The sequence below is a fragment of the Sander lucioperca genome, chromosome 14 (assembly GCF_008315115.2).
Source record: "Sander lucioperca isolate FBNREF2018 chromosome 14, SLUC_FBN_1.2, whole genome shotgun sequence".
Taxonomy (NCBI): domain Eukaryota; kingdom Metazoa; phylum Chordata; class Actinopteri; order Perciformes; family Percidae; genus Sander; species Sander lucioperca.
In genome coordinates, this window is record NC_050186.1 from 20,333,044 (window position 1) to 20,347,318 (window position 14,275).

Genomic DNA, 14,275 nt, shown 5'->3' on the forward strand with positions numbered 1-14,275 from the left:
AAATGCATTAGTGTATTACTTAAAAACAGTTAATCCAGAAGGTATACTTACTTCCCACTTCACATGCGAGCTGTCTCCCCTCTTGCCGGTTCGGAGAAGGTGCAGTCGACCAGCACCATCAGAAAGTGCCGCCCAGGTCGCTGAGGTGAAGCTGAGGGATGCACAAAGGCGATCCTCACACCGGCTGGAGTCAGGGGTTATACGGTACACCTCTCTTGGCTTACACAGAGCGGTGTCCTGGATTCACAACAGACCCTTCAGTCAGTACTACATGCGCAAAAGATATTACTGTCTCTGCATCAATCTGACCTATATTTGATTCATTCATATCTGCAGGGAGAGATTAGAGTAAACTAACAATTATTTTCTTGATTTATCAAAAAAGATTATTCCTTTGGTCTATGACATGCAAAACATGCACTTCTTAAAGCCTATGGTGACATCTTCAAATTGCTTGTTTTCTCTGAGCAGCAGATATATGACAAAGAAAGATGTGAGAAGCTGGAATCAGAAAAGATGTTGGCTTTTTTTTTTTTTTTTTTTTTTTTTTTTAAAGTGACTCAGTAATCAAAACCGTTTTCGTAATTGCTTCAGCACTAGTGGGGAAGAAAAGAAACGGAATGGTACAAAATGGATTACACTAGAGGAAAAGATTGTTGAATGATGTAAAGTGGGTCATTCAACATTGAATTGATTTTATCATTCAACAATCGATAGAGATACAGTTGTGTTCAAAATAATAGCAGTCCAACATCACTAACCTCATAAATCCAATTTTTTGGTAGAAGTGATATTTCTACATGGCAAATCATGTACTAGTAAGTGTTGTAGAGTCATAGAAAACCAACAGTCATGACATGCATGCTGCTCATTCTGTGTATTTGAATCTGTAATTGAAAGGGGCATGTTCAAAATAATAGCGGTGTTGTGTGCAATTAGTGAGGTGATTGATTCTGTGAAGAAACAGGTGTCAGTTATGACCCATATTTAAGGAAGGAAGGAAGCAAATGTTGTGCGTGCTGGTTATAGTGCATTTCACACTGAAATACTGAAATTATAGGCTGCTCAGCCAAAATGATTTCAAATGCCTTGAAATGGCGTCCAAAGCCTGAACGACGTGGGAAAAAACGGTCAAGTACCATTCGAATGGATCGAAGAATAGCCCAAATGGCAAAGGCTCAACCAATGATCAGCTCCAGGAAAATCAAAAAAGACTTAAAGTTACCTGTGAGTACTGTTACGATCAGAAGATGGCTATGTGAAGCAAAGCTATCAGCTAGAAGCCCCCGCAAAGTCCCATTGCTGAAAAAAAGACATGTACTGAATAGGTTGAAATTTGCCAAAGGACACACTGACTGGCCAAAGGAGAAATTGGGCAACATTCTGTGGACTGATGAGAGCAAAATTGTTCTTTTTAGGTCTAGGGGCCGCAGAGTTTGTCCAACGACCCCCGTGCACTAAATTCAAGCCACAGTACACTGTGAAGACAGTAAAGCACGGTGGTGCAACAATCATATTATGGGGATGTTTCTCATACTGTGGTGTTGGGCCTATTTATCGCATACCAGGGATCATGGATCAGTTTCAATACATCAAAATACTTGAAGAGGTCATGTTGCCTTATGCTGAAGAGGAAATGTCTTTGAAATGGGTCTTTCAACAAAACAATGACCCAAAACACACCAGTAAGCGAGCAAAGTCTTGGTTCCAGATGAACAAGATTGATGTTATGGAGTGGCCAGCCCAATCCCCAGACCTCAATCCCATAGAAAACGTGTGGGGTGACATCAAAAATGCTGTTTCTGAGGCAAAACCCAGTAATTCAGAGGAATTGTGGAATGTAGTTCAATCGTCCTGGGCTGGAATACCTGTTCACAGGTGCCAGAAGTTGGTCGACTCCATGCAACACAGATGTGCAGCAGTTCTCAGAAATAATGGTTATGCAACTAAATATTAGTGCAGTGATTCAAAGTAAAGCAAACCCTTGAGACATTTTTCAGTTTATACAGTAAATTTCTCAGTTTGAGTTTGTAAAGAAAAATGCAAATACTGCAATATTTTTTGAACAGCCTAATATTCCTTTTTCTTCACTTTCTGTAAAGGTATAACACAAACTTGATCAACTTTGGTCATGTTTTGATTTGAAATTGAATGTGCAGTGTTCCCAATGCATTGATATTATGGAATTAAAAGCTATTCTAAGGATTTTGAGCATTATTCACTTTTTTTTAAACACACTGCTATTATTCTGAACACAACACTATATATATATATATATATATATATATATATATATATATATATATATATATATATATATATATATATATATATATTCTCTTCTCACTGCTACCGAACTATCAAATTACTTTATTTGAGCAGTCCAGTGATGACTCACAAAGACTCAGACAGACACTTAATATGAGAAGGCTTTGAACTACAGGTCACTGCTTTCATATTGAATAGGGCACTCTAATCCCATAAGAAAATTCTGATTAAATCTGATATAAAAACATAGCAAAAACACGATTTCCATAATTTTCGGTTATAAAAGCCACAAGAAGAAAACTTCAACATGAAAGCTGAATAAAACACATGCACATCAAGGAGAGAAGAAGTTACCAACTGTCATGTGGCGGCCCATGTGACTTGGCTTTGCATGTGATTCACGACTCTCGGAGCCTTATTAGTAATAGATAGATATGCCGGTACACAGGAGCATCAATTACTCATTGCGTGAGGTAACAGTGTTGCAAAAGGACTATGCAGCAGCTACCCTGTTGTTGCCATGGAGCGTGACACTGCGTATTATATCGCCACCTAATGTATGATGCACCTTTGAGATCATTTTCTCCAGCATCCGTGCTGTTAATGCCATGAACAGAGTGTGAACCGCCTATGTACAATGTGCCGAGGGACGATAATTATCATGTGATGATTGTAATTAGAATTTGAGCAACACATTTTCATAAAGAGTAATTTCATGATGCCATTGAAAGCCAGACATACTATCTCACAGGATTATAGCCTGATGATCATCATTTAGGCCAGTTCTGACATAAAAAACACTGATGTGGCACCAATTATCTTTAATCATGGTCAATGATGTCTTAGACATAAAAGAAGTCTCTGCTGAAAAGGTCATTGGGCTGATTTGAGTCTCATCACAGCATCTTGGTTTTGGGCAACAAATGTGGATCTGAAGGTTTGTACAAACCTGTAGTCTCTAGTCTCTAGTCTGAATTATTTGTTTGGTCTATACAATGCCAGAAGAAACTAGAAAACATTCACATTCCAGAAGCTTAAAAAAAGTACTCAAACCGATTAATCGTTATCAAAATAGTTGGCAATTAATTTAATAGTTGATTAATCTTTGCAGCTCTATAATTATGTAATCCCTCCTGTGATTAAAGACAGACATACAAGGGCTTATCCAAAACGTTATCGTCCGTGCCGATTCCCATAATAGACAAAAGAAGGAATAGAAACTTAAATTTTCTCCATTAATACTGAGACTCTCACTCCCTCTCTAAGGGTCTCTAATTATCTTAAACAAGAGAACAGCAATTTATGAAAATGATAATAAGTGACATTAATATTGCAGCTTGTAAAATGTTAATATTGTGGAATTTGACATCACCTGTCAAATGCATCTAGGCTGATGCTATTACACTAGTATTTAGTCGCCACCTACTGGTGTGTCAGATGCATTAAAGCCTACTAACATTTTTTTATTTTTTATTTGACATGAAGAATAAATATACAGGAACTTCCAAGAAAAAGCAGGAGGATTTAAAAGCTTACCAGGGTAACGGTGAGACTGAGAACCCTTCCTTTGCAGTCCACAAACAAAACGCTATCTTCATACCAAGGGTCTAGGTGGAGGTAATTGTACATGCCAAAAGCCCGCACATGTTCCAGGGTGTACTGAGTATCCTTCAATTTCACTTCCTCCACAGCTGCAGTATAGATGAAAAAGCACAAGTTTAAAAAAATGTATACAAAAAGAAAGCGCTTGATTATATTTACATTTTGTTTTCAATAATGTACAAGTGAGATTATAGTTACTACTGTTTGCATTAAAAAGGAGTACAGCACGCCCCCAAGGCTCACCTCTATCACCACTTCTGTTCATACTAGCTATTGAACCACTAGCAATAGCAATTAGATCTAGTAGTCAAATCAGAATCTGAATCAGAATACTTTATTGATCCCCTGAGGGAAATTATTGAGTTGCAGTTGCTAACAGTCAAATTCAAGGTAAAATAAGTGTAAGAAAGAGCAAGTCAATAAGTGTATAAAGTAAATAAAGTAACATAGCTACAATAAGAAATAAATAAAACATTAAGTAGAAGTAGGTGAGATTAGGTTACAAGTAAGATTAGGTTAAAAAGATTGTTTTCAAATGGATTGTACAAATTCTGTTGTAGTGCAGTTTAACATAAATACAGAGGTTTACAATTGGCAACAGAGATCACAGAATAGGTGTTTTTGCTGACGACGTAATTTTATTCTTAAAACAATTAAACACATCCACTGTTAGATCTAATCGGCCTGTTTGGGATTGTCTCCAGATATAAAGTAAATGCGTCAAAATCATCACTAATGCTGCTTAGCAGGAATGAAAAACAATATATAAACCAATACTTATTTACTTTATCTCATCTAATTTTACATATTTGGGCATCATCATTTAGAATCTACAGCACCAACAAACTATGAAGTAATATGAAACTCAGTACATAAATCTAAAGAAAAGGGGGATGTCCTTACCTATATCCATGATAGGGAGAATAAATAAATAAATAAATAAATAAATATATATATATATATATATATAAAAATTAACATATTGCCTAAATGTATGTATTTATGTCAAAATATCCCTCTCGCGCCACCTGCAGGAATGTTTAAGGAACTCACAGCACTCTTCAGGAAATATATGGAATAAGAAATGTCCTTGAATGCGCTTATCTCTGCTGTATCTACCATTTTATACTGGGGGGCTGAAATTTCTATATTGCTTCTATTAAACATCACAATTGAGAACTATAATGAATGAATTAATGTTCTATTTTTCTTCTGCAGATGCTCCGTCTTGGATGGACGAAGAGTCAGGTTCTTTTAAGGTACCATTGCATGTGTACCTGTATTCAGCCAAGCTTAAGTACTTAAGAACACATAGTGCACATCCTAAGTTCTTAATATGGTTAATGTATGGTATGAAGTAACAGAATATATGAACATTTTGGACTCTGTCACAATTCAGCCCAGTGTGGGTCAATGTTTCATTTAAACCAGGCAAGCTGGATGCAGGATTCCAGATATGAGCAAAGAAAGAAATAGTAGGTGACCTCTTTAAAGAAGGGATTCTAATGACTTCTGAAGAAATATCTCTAATGTATGACATTCCAAGGAATATTTTTTTTAAATATCTCCACGTGAGTAACTTTATTTCTTCTATGCAAAGCCAATCAGTCGGGATTCCTGCAAACTCATCCTTAGAAGAAATTATAACAAACAATTACAATGAGAGGGGTTTCATTTCATTAATATATAACTTGCATCTTCATTATCCGTAAACATGGACTCAACTTCCACTTCTACGCTGATGACACTCAACTTTATATCAGCACAAACCCCTCCTCCCATCTCCCACCCGCACAACTTGTCAACTGCCTGCAGGAAACCTACTCAAACTTAACAGTAATAAGACAGAACTCATGGTGGTGGCCCCTGCACCACTGCTCAGGAAAGTTGGAGACCTGGCCCTGGTTGTGGATGGCTGCTCCATTTCCCCATCTCCTGAGTTGCGCAACCTGGGCGTCATCCTGGACTCCACTCTCTCCTTCCGGTCCCACATCAACAACATCACCACTCAGCCTTCTACCACCTCAGAAACATCTCACGACTCCGGCCTTCACTCACACATTCAATAACTGAGACACTCATCCATGCCTTCATCACCTCCCGTCTGGACTACTGCAATGGTATCCTGTCTGGACTGCCCACCAAGGCCCTTAGCAGACTCCAGTATGTCCACAACTCTGCTGCCATTAGCCTGACATCATCATACTCTGATTCTGATTCTAGTCAGAATCAAGGGGGTAAGCCTCTCCTCGGACCGCGAACCTCCTATGGCGCCATTTTAATGCTACAAAGCCTCCCATTAGCATTCCATTGACTGCCATTCATTTTGACGCCACTTTGACAGCGAATAACTTTACATCTGAAGCGTTTAAAGACTCTATTTGTCCATTGTTTATTTCTAAAGAAACACGACAATGTATAAAAGGCTCCATTACCTTGTATCTCACGTTATGGCTCCGTAGCAGACGTTTTTGTAAAAATAGGCTAACGATTGTGTCATAACCTCGCGACTTACTGTCGCATAGTAGAGGAATTACCGTATTGTACAAGAGAAGCTCGCAGGCAGTTTCGTCTCACATTAGCTGTTTAAGTGTAATTACTAATGTTAACTAGCATTTTAGTTAGCAATAATTAGCCTGTGTCCATATTATCTCCTTACATATACCTACGCTCTCCCCGTCTCTGCAAGATTGGGAATGATTGAGATTTCTCTTGGCACAGATACCAGAAGACTTACAACTTTCAGACACGTTGCTCACGGCACATTTACGTCGTCTCTCTCAGTTGGAGGCTGCGCAGTAACCCTAGCCATCACCAGAAAAGTGGCCTTCACTGGTCTCCGCCCAGAGCAACGGGATCTGTTGGTCCATTCTTATATACAGTCTATGGTCAGAATATGAGTCTGATACTGCTCCATTGGGCTGTGATTATGGGGCGTGTTTCAAACGAACCAGGAAAAAAAATGCCTCTACACTCAATTGGATAGACCTACAACCAATCAGAGTATGTGACATATGTTGAGCGAGGCATAGTTGTCCCTGGCTTCTCTCTCGTGTCTCTTAAGTATATAGGCTATATATCATCATATATTATCATCACCAGGAGGTGAAACTGAGTGCCACCATACATAAGGTTGATTGTGGGTGACAATACTGTCGTGGTTAGCTCGCCGAAACTCTACTGCCGAAGTTGCTGGCTGGCTCGCCAACATTAGCTAATGTCCGCTAGGTCAACGCCACAGGTCTTATGTTCGGACTCAAGTCCAAGACCGGACTTGAGTACTACAGCCCTGGTTACAGCTCTCTTATTACATCCATGTTAGCTACTAGCTACCGCTGATATTAGCTACTAGGCGATATCCCCAGCAGTTGTGCAATAGTACACATGGTGAATTATAGCCATTAGATATATCCATTATTACAGCTACAGGACCTCGGGAGAACCGTCATATGTCCCGCGGGTCTGCTCCATGGATGTATTAAGAGAACGGTTGGACATTCAAACAAATTCAACACAAGCGCTCTTTGGTGACATGATTGATTACGTTACTGTTGATCATCTGTCCATCATCGTATAAAGCCCGCCCTGACAATTTGATTGGTGCAAACAGCTCTTGTTCGAGCATAGTTGCTCCACAACGGATCAAGTCTAGACCAAACTTCCTGGCCTCAAATGTTGTGGGCGGGGCTAAGTTCGGCTGGCATTCAGGCTATGCTGCCAGGGTTCTAACCCACACAAAGCCCTGGCAGCATATCACTCCCATCCTCTGACAGCTCCAATGGTTGTCAGTCAGTCATGCATCACCTACAAGATCCTCCTTCTCACCTACAAATACTCTACTCTCCATGGACTCTCACAGATGTCCTCCACCCCTACACTCAGTTACCTTCCCTGCGGTCCTCTGACAAGGACCTGCTGGACCTGCTGGACCTGCTGGACCTGCTGGACCCCCCCCCCCCAATAACCGGGTTGCAGACTTTTGGGGCTTTCTCTGCCAATGCTCCCACAGTCTGGAACAGTCTACCATTACACGTCTGCTCTGCCTCATGCCTGCCCATGTTCAAAAAGCACCTCAAAACATTTATTTTCACTAAGTCCTTTGACCCCTGAAAAAAGCCCCTTAATGACGTGATATGAGCATGTCAGAAAACCTTAACCTGTTTGCACAAACATTGTATTAGGACTCTTAAAAAATGCAACAAGTTTGGGAACCACTGACCTAAAGTATAAGTATAAATGGAGGACCTTTAACGTTAGCCACTTGGCTACAGCTAGAGCAGCTTTAAATGTTTCAAATTACTTGGCATAACAAAGGGACGTTTTCGACTATTAGTAAACTGTAAACTAAAATAACTAAGTGTGTTACTTATGTTTGCTTACAGCTATGGCAGAAGTGATGAATCAGAGCTTTCATTGTGGTATCAGTGGCTATGCTAGCACACTTGCTAACTGTAGTGTAAGTTAGTTTCTCTCACCAGCATCCAGCTCAACGTTGTACGTTGGTATGGCGTCCAGAGATAACCTGTAACTTTCAAAGTTAGGGTCCAACAGCTCTCTGTTGACCTTCAAGGAATAATTCGACGAAGCCATGACTTTTAAATGTGACAGACTTGTCTACAAGTTGATGTGAAGCAAGAAGATGATGTTGAAGAAGTCCGGCACACGCGTCCTGTTTTGACGCACCCGGAGTCATTTTACAGCGGACATGACCTGCCCGGGCGCTCATGGGATTTAGAGTTCTTGCATTTCTTGTATTTCTTCTTTTTTTTCGAAGAGTTCTTGTTATTTCTCTCAAATCGTTTTGATAACTGTTAAATGTTTTAAAACATGTAGTCGTCCCAACAAAAACGGATTCATCTGGAGATAAAGTGCGCTATCTGACCCGGGTTTTAGCAATGATGTTGTCGGTCTGTGGCAAATTAACGGCAGCCAAAGCGGAACCGAAAAGCTTTTAACGTTTTTAGACGGTACGGTTATGTGAAGGGACTGTATGTTCATCAGCTGATCCATCTCGACAAAAGGTAACGTATCCCTGATATCTAGCAAAATAAAACGTGTTTTGTTTCACATTCACCTGCAATCGTTGAATCCAAACGGAAATTGCTAACGTTACTGTTTGTGTTTGAGACAGATCATGAGCAAAGACTCCCAGATGAGGGCTGCAATTAACCAAAAGCTGATAGAAATGGGGGAACGGGAGCGGTGAGTCAAGCGTTTCTCTTTTATCTCAGTGATTTTGGTCAGGGACGGTTTAAGAGACAGCAGTGGTCATTGTGGTTATGTTTAAATAATGTCAACTAAATGTGTGACCGCAGGTTGAAAGAATTGCTCAGGGCAAAGCTGGTGGAGTGTGGATGGAAGGATCAGCTGAAAGCACAGTGCAAAGGTATTGTATTTGTATGTGTGTGTAACGATGCTTCCATGAAACTGGATCTGGATATGAAGTCATCAATTATTTTGTGCAGATGTGATCAAAGAAAAGGGTCTGGAGCATGTCACAGTGGAGGACCTGGTCACAGAAGTCACACCAAAAGGCAGAGGTACAGATCTCCATATGCAAACACGACAGCAGGGGGTGGAAGAAGTGCAGAAATAAAAACTTACTCATGTTTTGTGTGTAAAATCTGCTTAAGAAAATGAGAAACCCTTGCTGGGTCAGTCATTGAAACCTCCTGCTGTACAGTCAAACTTTGGTTGATCCAAGTATTTAAACTTTAGGAGATTTAAACTTTATTTTTTAAATCTAGTGGAGATCCTAATGTTTCTAAAGATACCACATTTTTGGGCAAATGTGAATGAAATAATGCTCAAGACATCTCAAATGTATTGATCCCACACAGAGACATTTAAGTGATTGGTAATGGAAGATAAATTAGAATACTATTTATAAAATGAATCAAACAAAAATAAAAGGTACTAAATACAATAGTCACCACTGTTTTTATTGCAGGGTTCAAACTCTACATTTCAAAAGATTTAAATAAATAATGTTTTTCTCAGTTGTGAAATTCAAATGGCTCCACATTTGGCTAGTTTACATCTGGCATGTTTCTGAAAAGGAGATTATTGCTCCGTAAACGTTGATTAGCAGTGCAGTACATCAAAAATGTCAAAGTGCTTAAAGGTGGAGTCTGCAGTTCTAATCCCAAAAATGTTTAGTCAAATTCAGTGAATGTCTCCTCATGTTCCGCTAGGTGTCCGTCCTGTGTGTGCACTGGAAAAAAGACCCGGTGTCCATACACATCCCTGGCTCTGTAAATGGGGAAACAAACAAGCCACACAACACTATTCCGTTCGTGTTCGTTCACAGGACAGGGGAAAGGCCATGGATGTATAAATAGAAAGGCAGTGAGAGCGAGAGGGACAGTAAATCTGGCAGATGCTAACATTCTAAAGTAGCACTGACTGGAGGGGTGGATTTGTTTGGGTGTTGAGTTCTAATATTAACAATATTTCTCCAGAATCGCAGACTCAACCTTTTTAAGTAAAAAAACAAAGAGTACAATTTCACAGAAGATGCTGAAATTGCAATCTCTCACTTACACAGCATGACAATTTCTTTCAATCAGAGCTTCACAGACACAAAAGCTGCTCTGTAAACGTACGCTGCAAATTGTTGGCCCATGTTTTTACAGATACTATCAAATGTAAAATGTTCAGTTTCTGTTGAGACAATGGTATTCTTTGGTACATTTAGTAATAGTTTTTCTTACTGAACCCTGACATATCAACACTTTGTTTCTCTCCTATGCAGCACTCGTACCAGACAGTGTGAAGAAAGAGCTCCTGCAGAGAATCAGAGCTTTTCTAGCTCAACACGCAACCTTGTGAATGAGACCATTCCCGTCTAGACATTTTTTTACTCACTGTAGAGCCACAATTAAAATCCAAATTGTTCTCATTGTGAGCGATACTGAAGTGTTATTTTTATTTTGTATTGTGTGTTTTCATATTGATTTTAGTTTGTTATGCATCAGTTTTGGAAAAAATAAATAAAGTCATGCCTATTTTGGTCACTGGGGGTCCTGACTTGTTCTTTAATACTGCTTAAGACCTGTTTGACATGTAATAGATGTCCTTGTTCAGACCAAAAAAAATGCAGACTTTTTTTTCCCATCATACCTTTCTTGACAGACAGCATGATGAGTTATTTGGATTTAAAAAAAGACTGTCGACAGTATGACAGAAATGTTATTGTCTACCTCTCATGCATGGTTATGGGGCTCTTTAGGATGTTATGTATGAAGACGAAGTATTGCTCTAATTACACTGGTATTGTTCAATACCAACATTGGTATTGATATTATCAATATTTGGATAAATCCGCCCACCACTAGTTGCTAGCACTAAACCCAACAGACTCCTTTTAAAAATGCAATATTTTTAGCGTGAATACTTTTAGCATGTATATATAGAGTCAACATATTTTCACATGTAAATCGGTGTTTACAGTGTTTGGTGCGTTTGACAACGTGCAGTGTGAAAGCAAACCAAACCAAATGAAAAATGCAACAGTGTTGCAACTTAACCCCCGAATCGCACCGAGTCCACAGAACTACAGATGTGAAAGCGCCTTAAGTCACAGTAATAATGACGAAGTTGACACAATGTTCTAACATTCAGCAATTTTACTTTCTAATCTGCGCCATGACATTACCAACTTCTTCTCTGGGGACTACCAACATTATACTTCACAACCGCACTCCCGCTCTCCCTCTGGCAGATCAGATAGAGACTCAGCCAAAGGCGGGAGTCTGGCACAACCTCCTCCAATTGGCCAAAACTACGTTTTTGTTAACCCTTTCCTTGACTGGGTTACAGGTGCGTAGCATCGATGACAACCACACAGGATATTAAACCAATTTCAAGCCCTTTTAACCTGTAATTGTTTGTCCTCTGTCACAAGTTTGGGCTTGAGCCCCCCTAAAAAGGGTCTTGAATCGCCAATGCTTGCAGCGATTGCTGGAAGTAGCCTATTATTAGAACAGCCTAAAATGTTGAGGTTGTAGTTTCCACAAAATTATGATTATTTGCATACATTTTTTAAATCCAACATCTTTAAGTTAAACATTTTTTTTTGATATGTTGGGAAATACAATATTTGCTTTGTTGCTGACAGTTTGATTAGAAGCACCTCTAAATCTCACATTTTAACATGTCATATCTTAATCTGTGCAAAATGCAGTATTATCATTTTTATTGCTCAATACTTTACTACTCTTACTGCTCTATTGATAAAGATATATAATAATTTAATTTGTTTTGGTCACTGATTACTCTTAAGTGCAAAGTGTAATTTTGACATTTTATCAACTAAATAGCTTACTGAAAAACAACCAAACCTCATTACAAATGAGTGAAAGTCAATGGATGATATAAGGAAAATCACTTGTTTTACTTGTGTACTGAACATTGAGTTTTCTGATACTGTAGAGGCTTATAATTAAACAACAAAATATTTCTCAGTCCTACGTCCCACAGTAAAATTGTACATAAATGTTTGGACTTATCGAATTATTATTTTTTAGATTTTTCTTGTGATTTTGACAAAAATAGTGATTTTTCTATCGGGTGAATAACTTAAGTCATATTATTTATAAGTTCACTTCCAGGAGCATTTCATTTTTCTCTCATCATTTCCTACCAACATGATTGACGGTCTGTGCTAAAAATAGCAGTGAAAGAAAGAATGACAGAACTGCCATTATCTTCTTAATGTTAAGTGTTGTGGGACTATGCTGTTGTTCTCTTGAATGTCAAGTGCAACATTTTTTTTGGACAGGCAGCTTATCCTGGCCAGATGCACCTGTCAGTCAATGTGAGATGATGAAGTTAAACATGTACTACACACCACCTTCTTCTTTGTCAGGGGTGCCAAACATATGGCCCTAAGGCCAGAACTGGCCCACCAAAGGGTCTAGTGCAGCCCACTGGATGACTGACTGTGAAATTTGCAGAGAAGTCATTATTTCCAATTTTTTAATATTCCTATTTCTCCACTGGGTGTTGTGCTGTCTTAATGAGAGTAGTAAGCTCTATGCTGGATACGCTTTTATAGATCCCATGTGCTTAAGTAGGCCTACAGGCTAAACACTGTCAAGTGTAGGCTACTGGTCATGCAGGAGCCGCCAGTGGAGCATGTCTTTGTCACACACTTTGTCACAGAGTAATTTTATATAGGCCTTAGTGGTCCCCTAATACTATATCTAAAGTCTCTTTCCTGAAATTCAGCCTTGGTGCAGAATTACAGCCACTAGAGCCAGTCCCACAATGAGCTTTCCTTAGGATGTGCCATTTCTGTCTCTGTAGCTTTAAATGCTATTGAGGAGGAGAGAGGGGGGTCAAGGTGGAGGGTCGGGGTGTGGCCTTGACCAACTGCCGCCTGACTGCCACTTTGCTTGTTTGCAAGCCATGATGTCTCTCTCTTTCTCATGGGTGGGCCAAATTCTCTGGGCGGGCAAAGTAGAGAAAGGGAAGGTAACTTTGCTCCTTATGACCTCATAAGGAGCAAGATTCCAGATCGGCACATCTGAGCTTTCATTTTCTCAAAGACAGAGCAGGATACCCAGGGCTCGGTTTACATCTATCGCCATTTCTAGCCACTGGGGGACCATAGGCAGACTGGGGGAACGCATATTAATGTTAAAAAAACCTCATAAAGTGAATTTGTCATGCCATGGGACCTTTAAATTGGGCTGTGTGGCCCATGAACTAAAATTAGTTTGACACCCCTGTTCTAAGTAATACTTTGCTTCTTCTTTTTTTTTACAAAGCTAAGGGCCTCTTTTAATTGAATTGCATGTATACATTTATTTTAATACAATCCAACAGCCTTGCAGTTAAACAGGTTTGTACATAGTGCAAGTGGATATTAGCTATACAAAACTACAGCTTGAAAAAGAAAAAAGAAAAAATCACCAAGTTTGCTTCATAAAGGTGGTGTTCTGTGGTAATGTTCTAATTACTTTGACATGTAGCCTATCACTGACAGACCCACTTTGAGCTTCTTATAGTTTTTAGCTCTTCACTTTCATCAAAATCTGGTTTATATTCTCAAGAACGAAGCTGTTAGTCATCCTACTTTTACTGTAGACCCAGCTTCACCCTCTGACAGGAAATGAACAAATCTGTTTGGTTTTCATTTCATCAATAGATGTAGATTGTGATGGCGTTTGTGGTTAATTGCATGGATCTGGCAGCACGATGGGTTGATATCAACAGTCTCCTCCTCCCAGTTTCAGGTGAGAAGGCGGAACACTGAGCAGAGTTACAGTATAAAGAGTTGGTGCACTGTCCTGTGTGTGTACAGGCAGTGTCTCTATCTGTCTGTAGGCACCTGAACCTGAATCTGAACACCTGAAAGAGTCAAGGGGTACCAACCAAGTTTTCAACAGGTGGGCTTTTT

At 39.4% G+C, this 14,275-nt stretch overlaps 2 protein-coding genes across 2 annotated transcripts in view; one reads left to right on the top strand and one right to left on the bottom strand.

Annotated features, from left to right (window-relative positions):
• Positions 1-8,577, bottom strand: part of nudcd1 (NudC domain containing 1) — a 43,790-nt gene extending 35,213 nt beyond the window's left edge. Inside the window, exons 1-3 of the mRNA XM_031295690.2 lie at positions 8,346-8,577; positions 3,805-3,959; positions 52-237 (exon numbers count right to left, since the gene is read on the bottom strand). Coding sequence (XP_031151550.1) covers positions 52-237; positions 3,805-3,959; positions 8,346-8,460 — 456 coding nt within the window. The 5' untranslated portion in view covers positions 8,461-8,577. The remainder of the gene's footprint in view (positions 1-51; positions 238-3,804; positions 3,960-8,345) is intronic.
• Positions 8,578-8,626: 49 nt separating this feature from the next.
• On the top strand, positions 8,627-10,886 carry LOC116047146 (transcription and mRNA export factor ENY2-2-like). Its single transcript, XM_031295691.2, has 5 exons — positions 8,627-8,891; positions 9,002-9,072; positions 9,186-9,256; positions 9,336-9,410; positions 10,625-10,886. Exons 2-5 carry the CDS (start codon positions 9,005-9,007, stop codon positions 10,699-10,701), a joined length of 291 nt encoding a protein of 96 aa, XP_031151551.1. The 5' UTR covers positions 8,627-8,891; positions 9,002-9,004; the 3' UTR covers positions 10,702-10,886.
• Positions 10,887-14,275: the final 3,389 nt, after the last annotated feature.

Coding starts and splice junctions, on each gene's coding strand:
- LOC116047146 (XM_031295691.2), top strand. CDS start 9,005: ATGAGCAAAGACTCCCAGATGAGGGCTGCAATTAACCAAAAGCTGATA. Junction 9,073..9,185: donor GAAATGGGGGAACGGGAGCG/GTGAGTCAAGCG, acceptor GTGTGACCGCAG/GTTGAAAGAATTGCTCAGGG. Junction 9,411..10,624: donor AGTCACACCAAAAGGCAGAG/GTACAGATCTCC, acceptor TCTCCTATGCAG/CACTCGTACCAGACAGTGTG.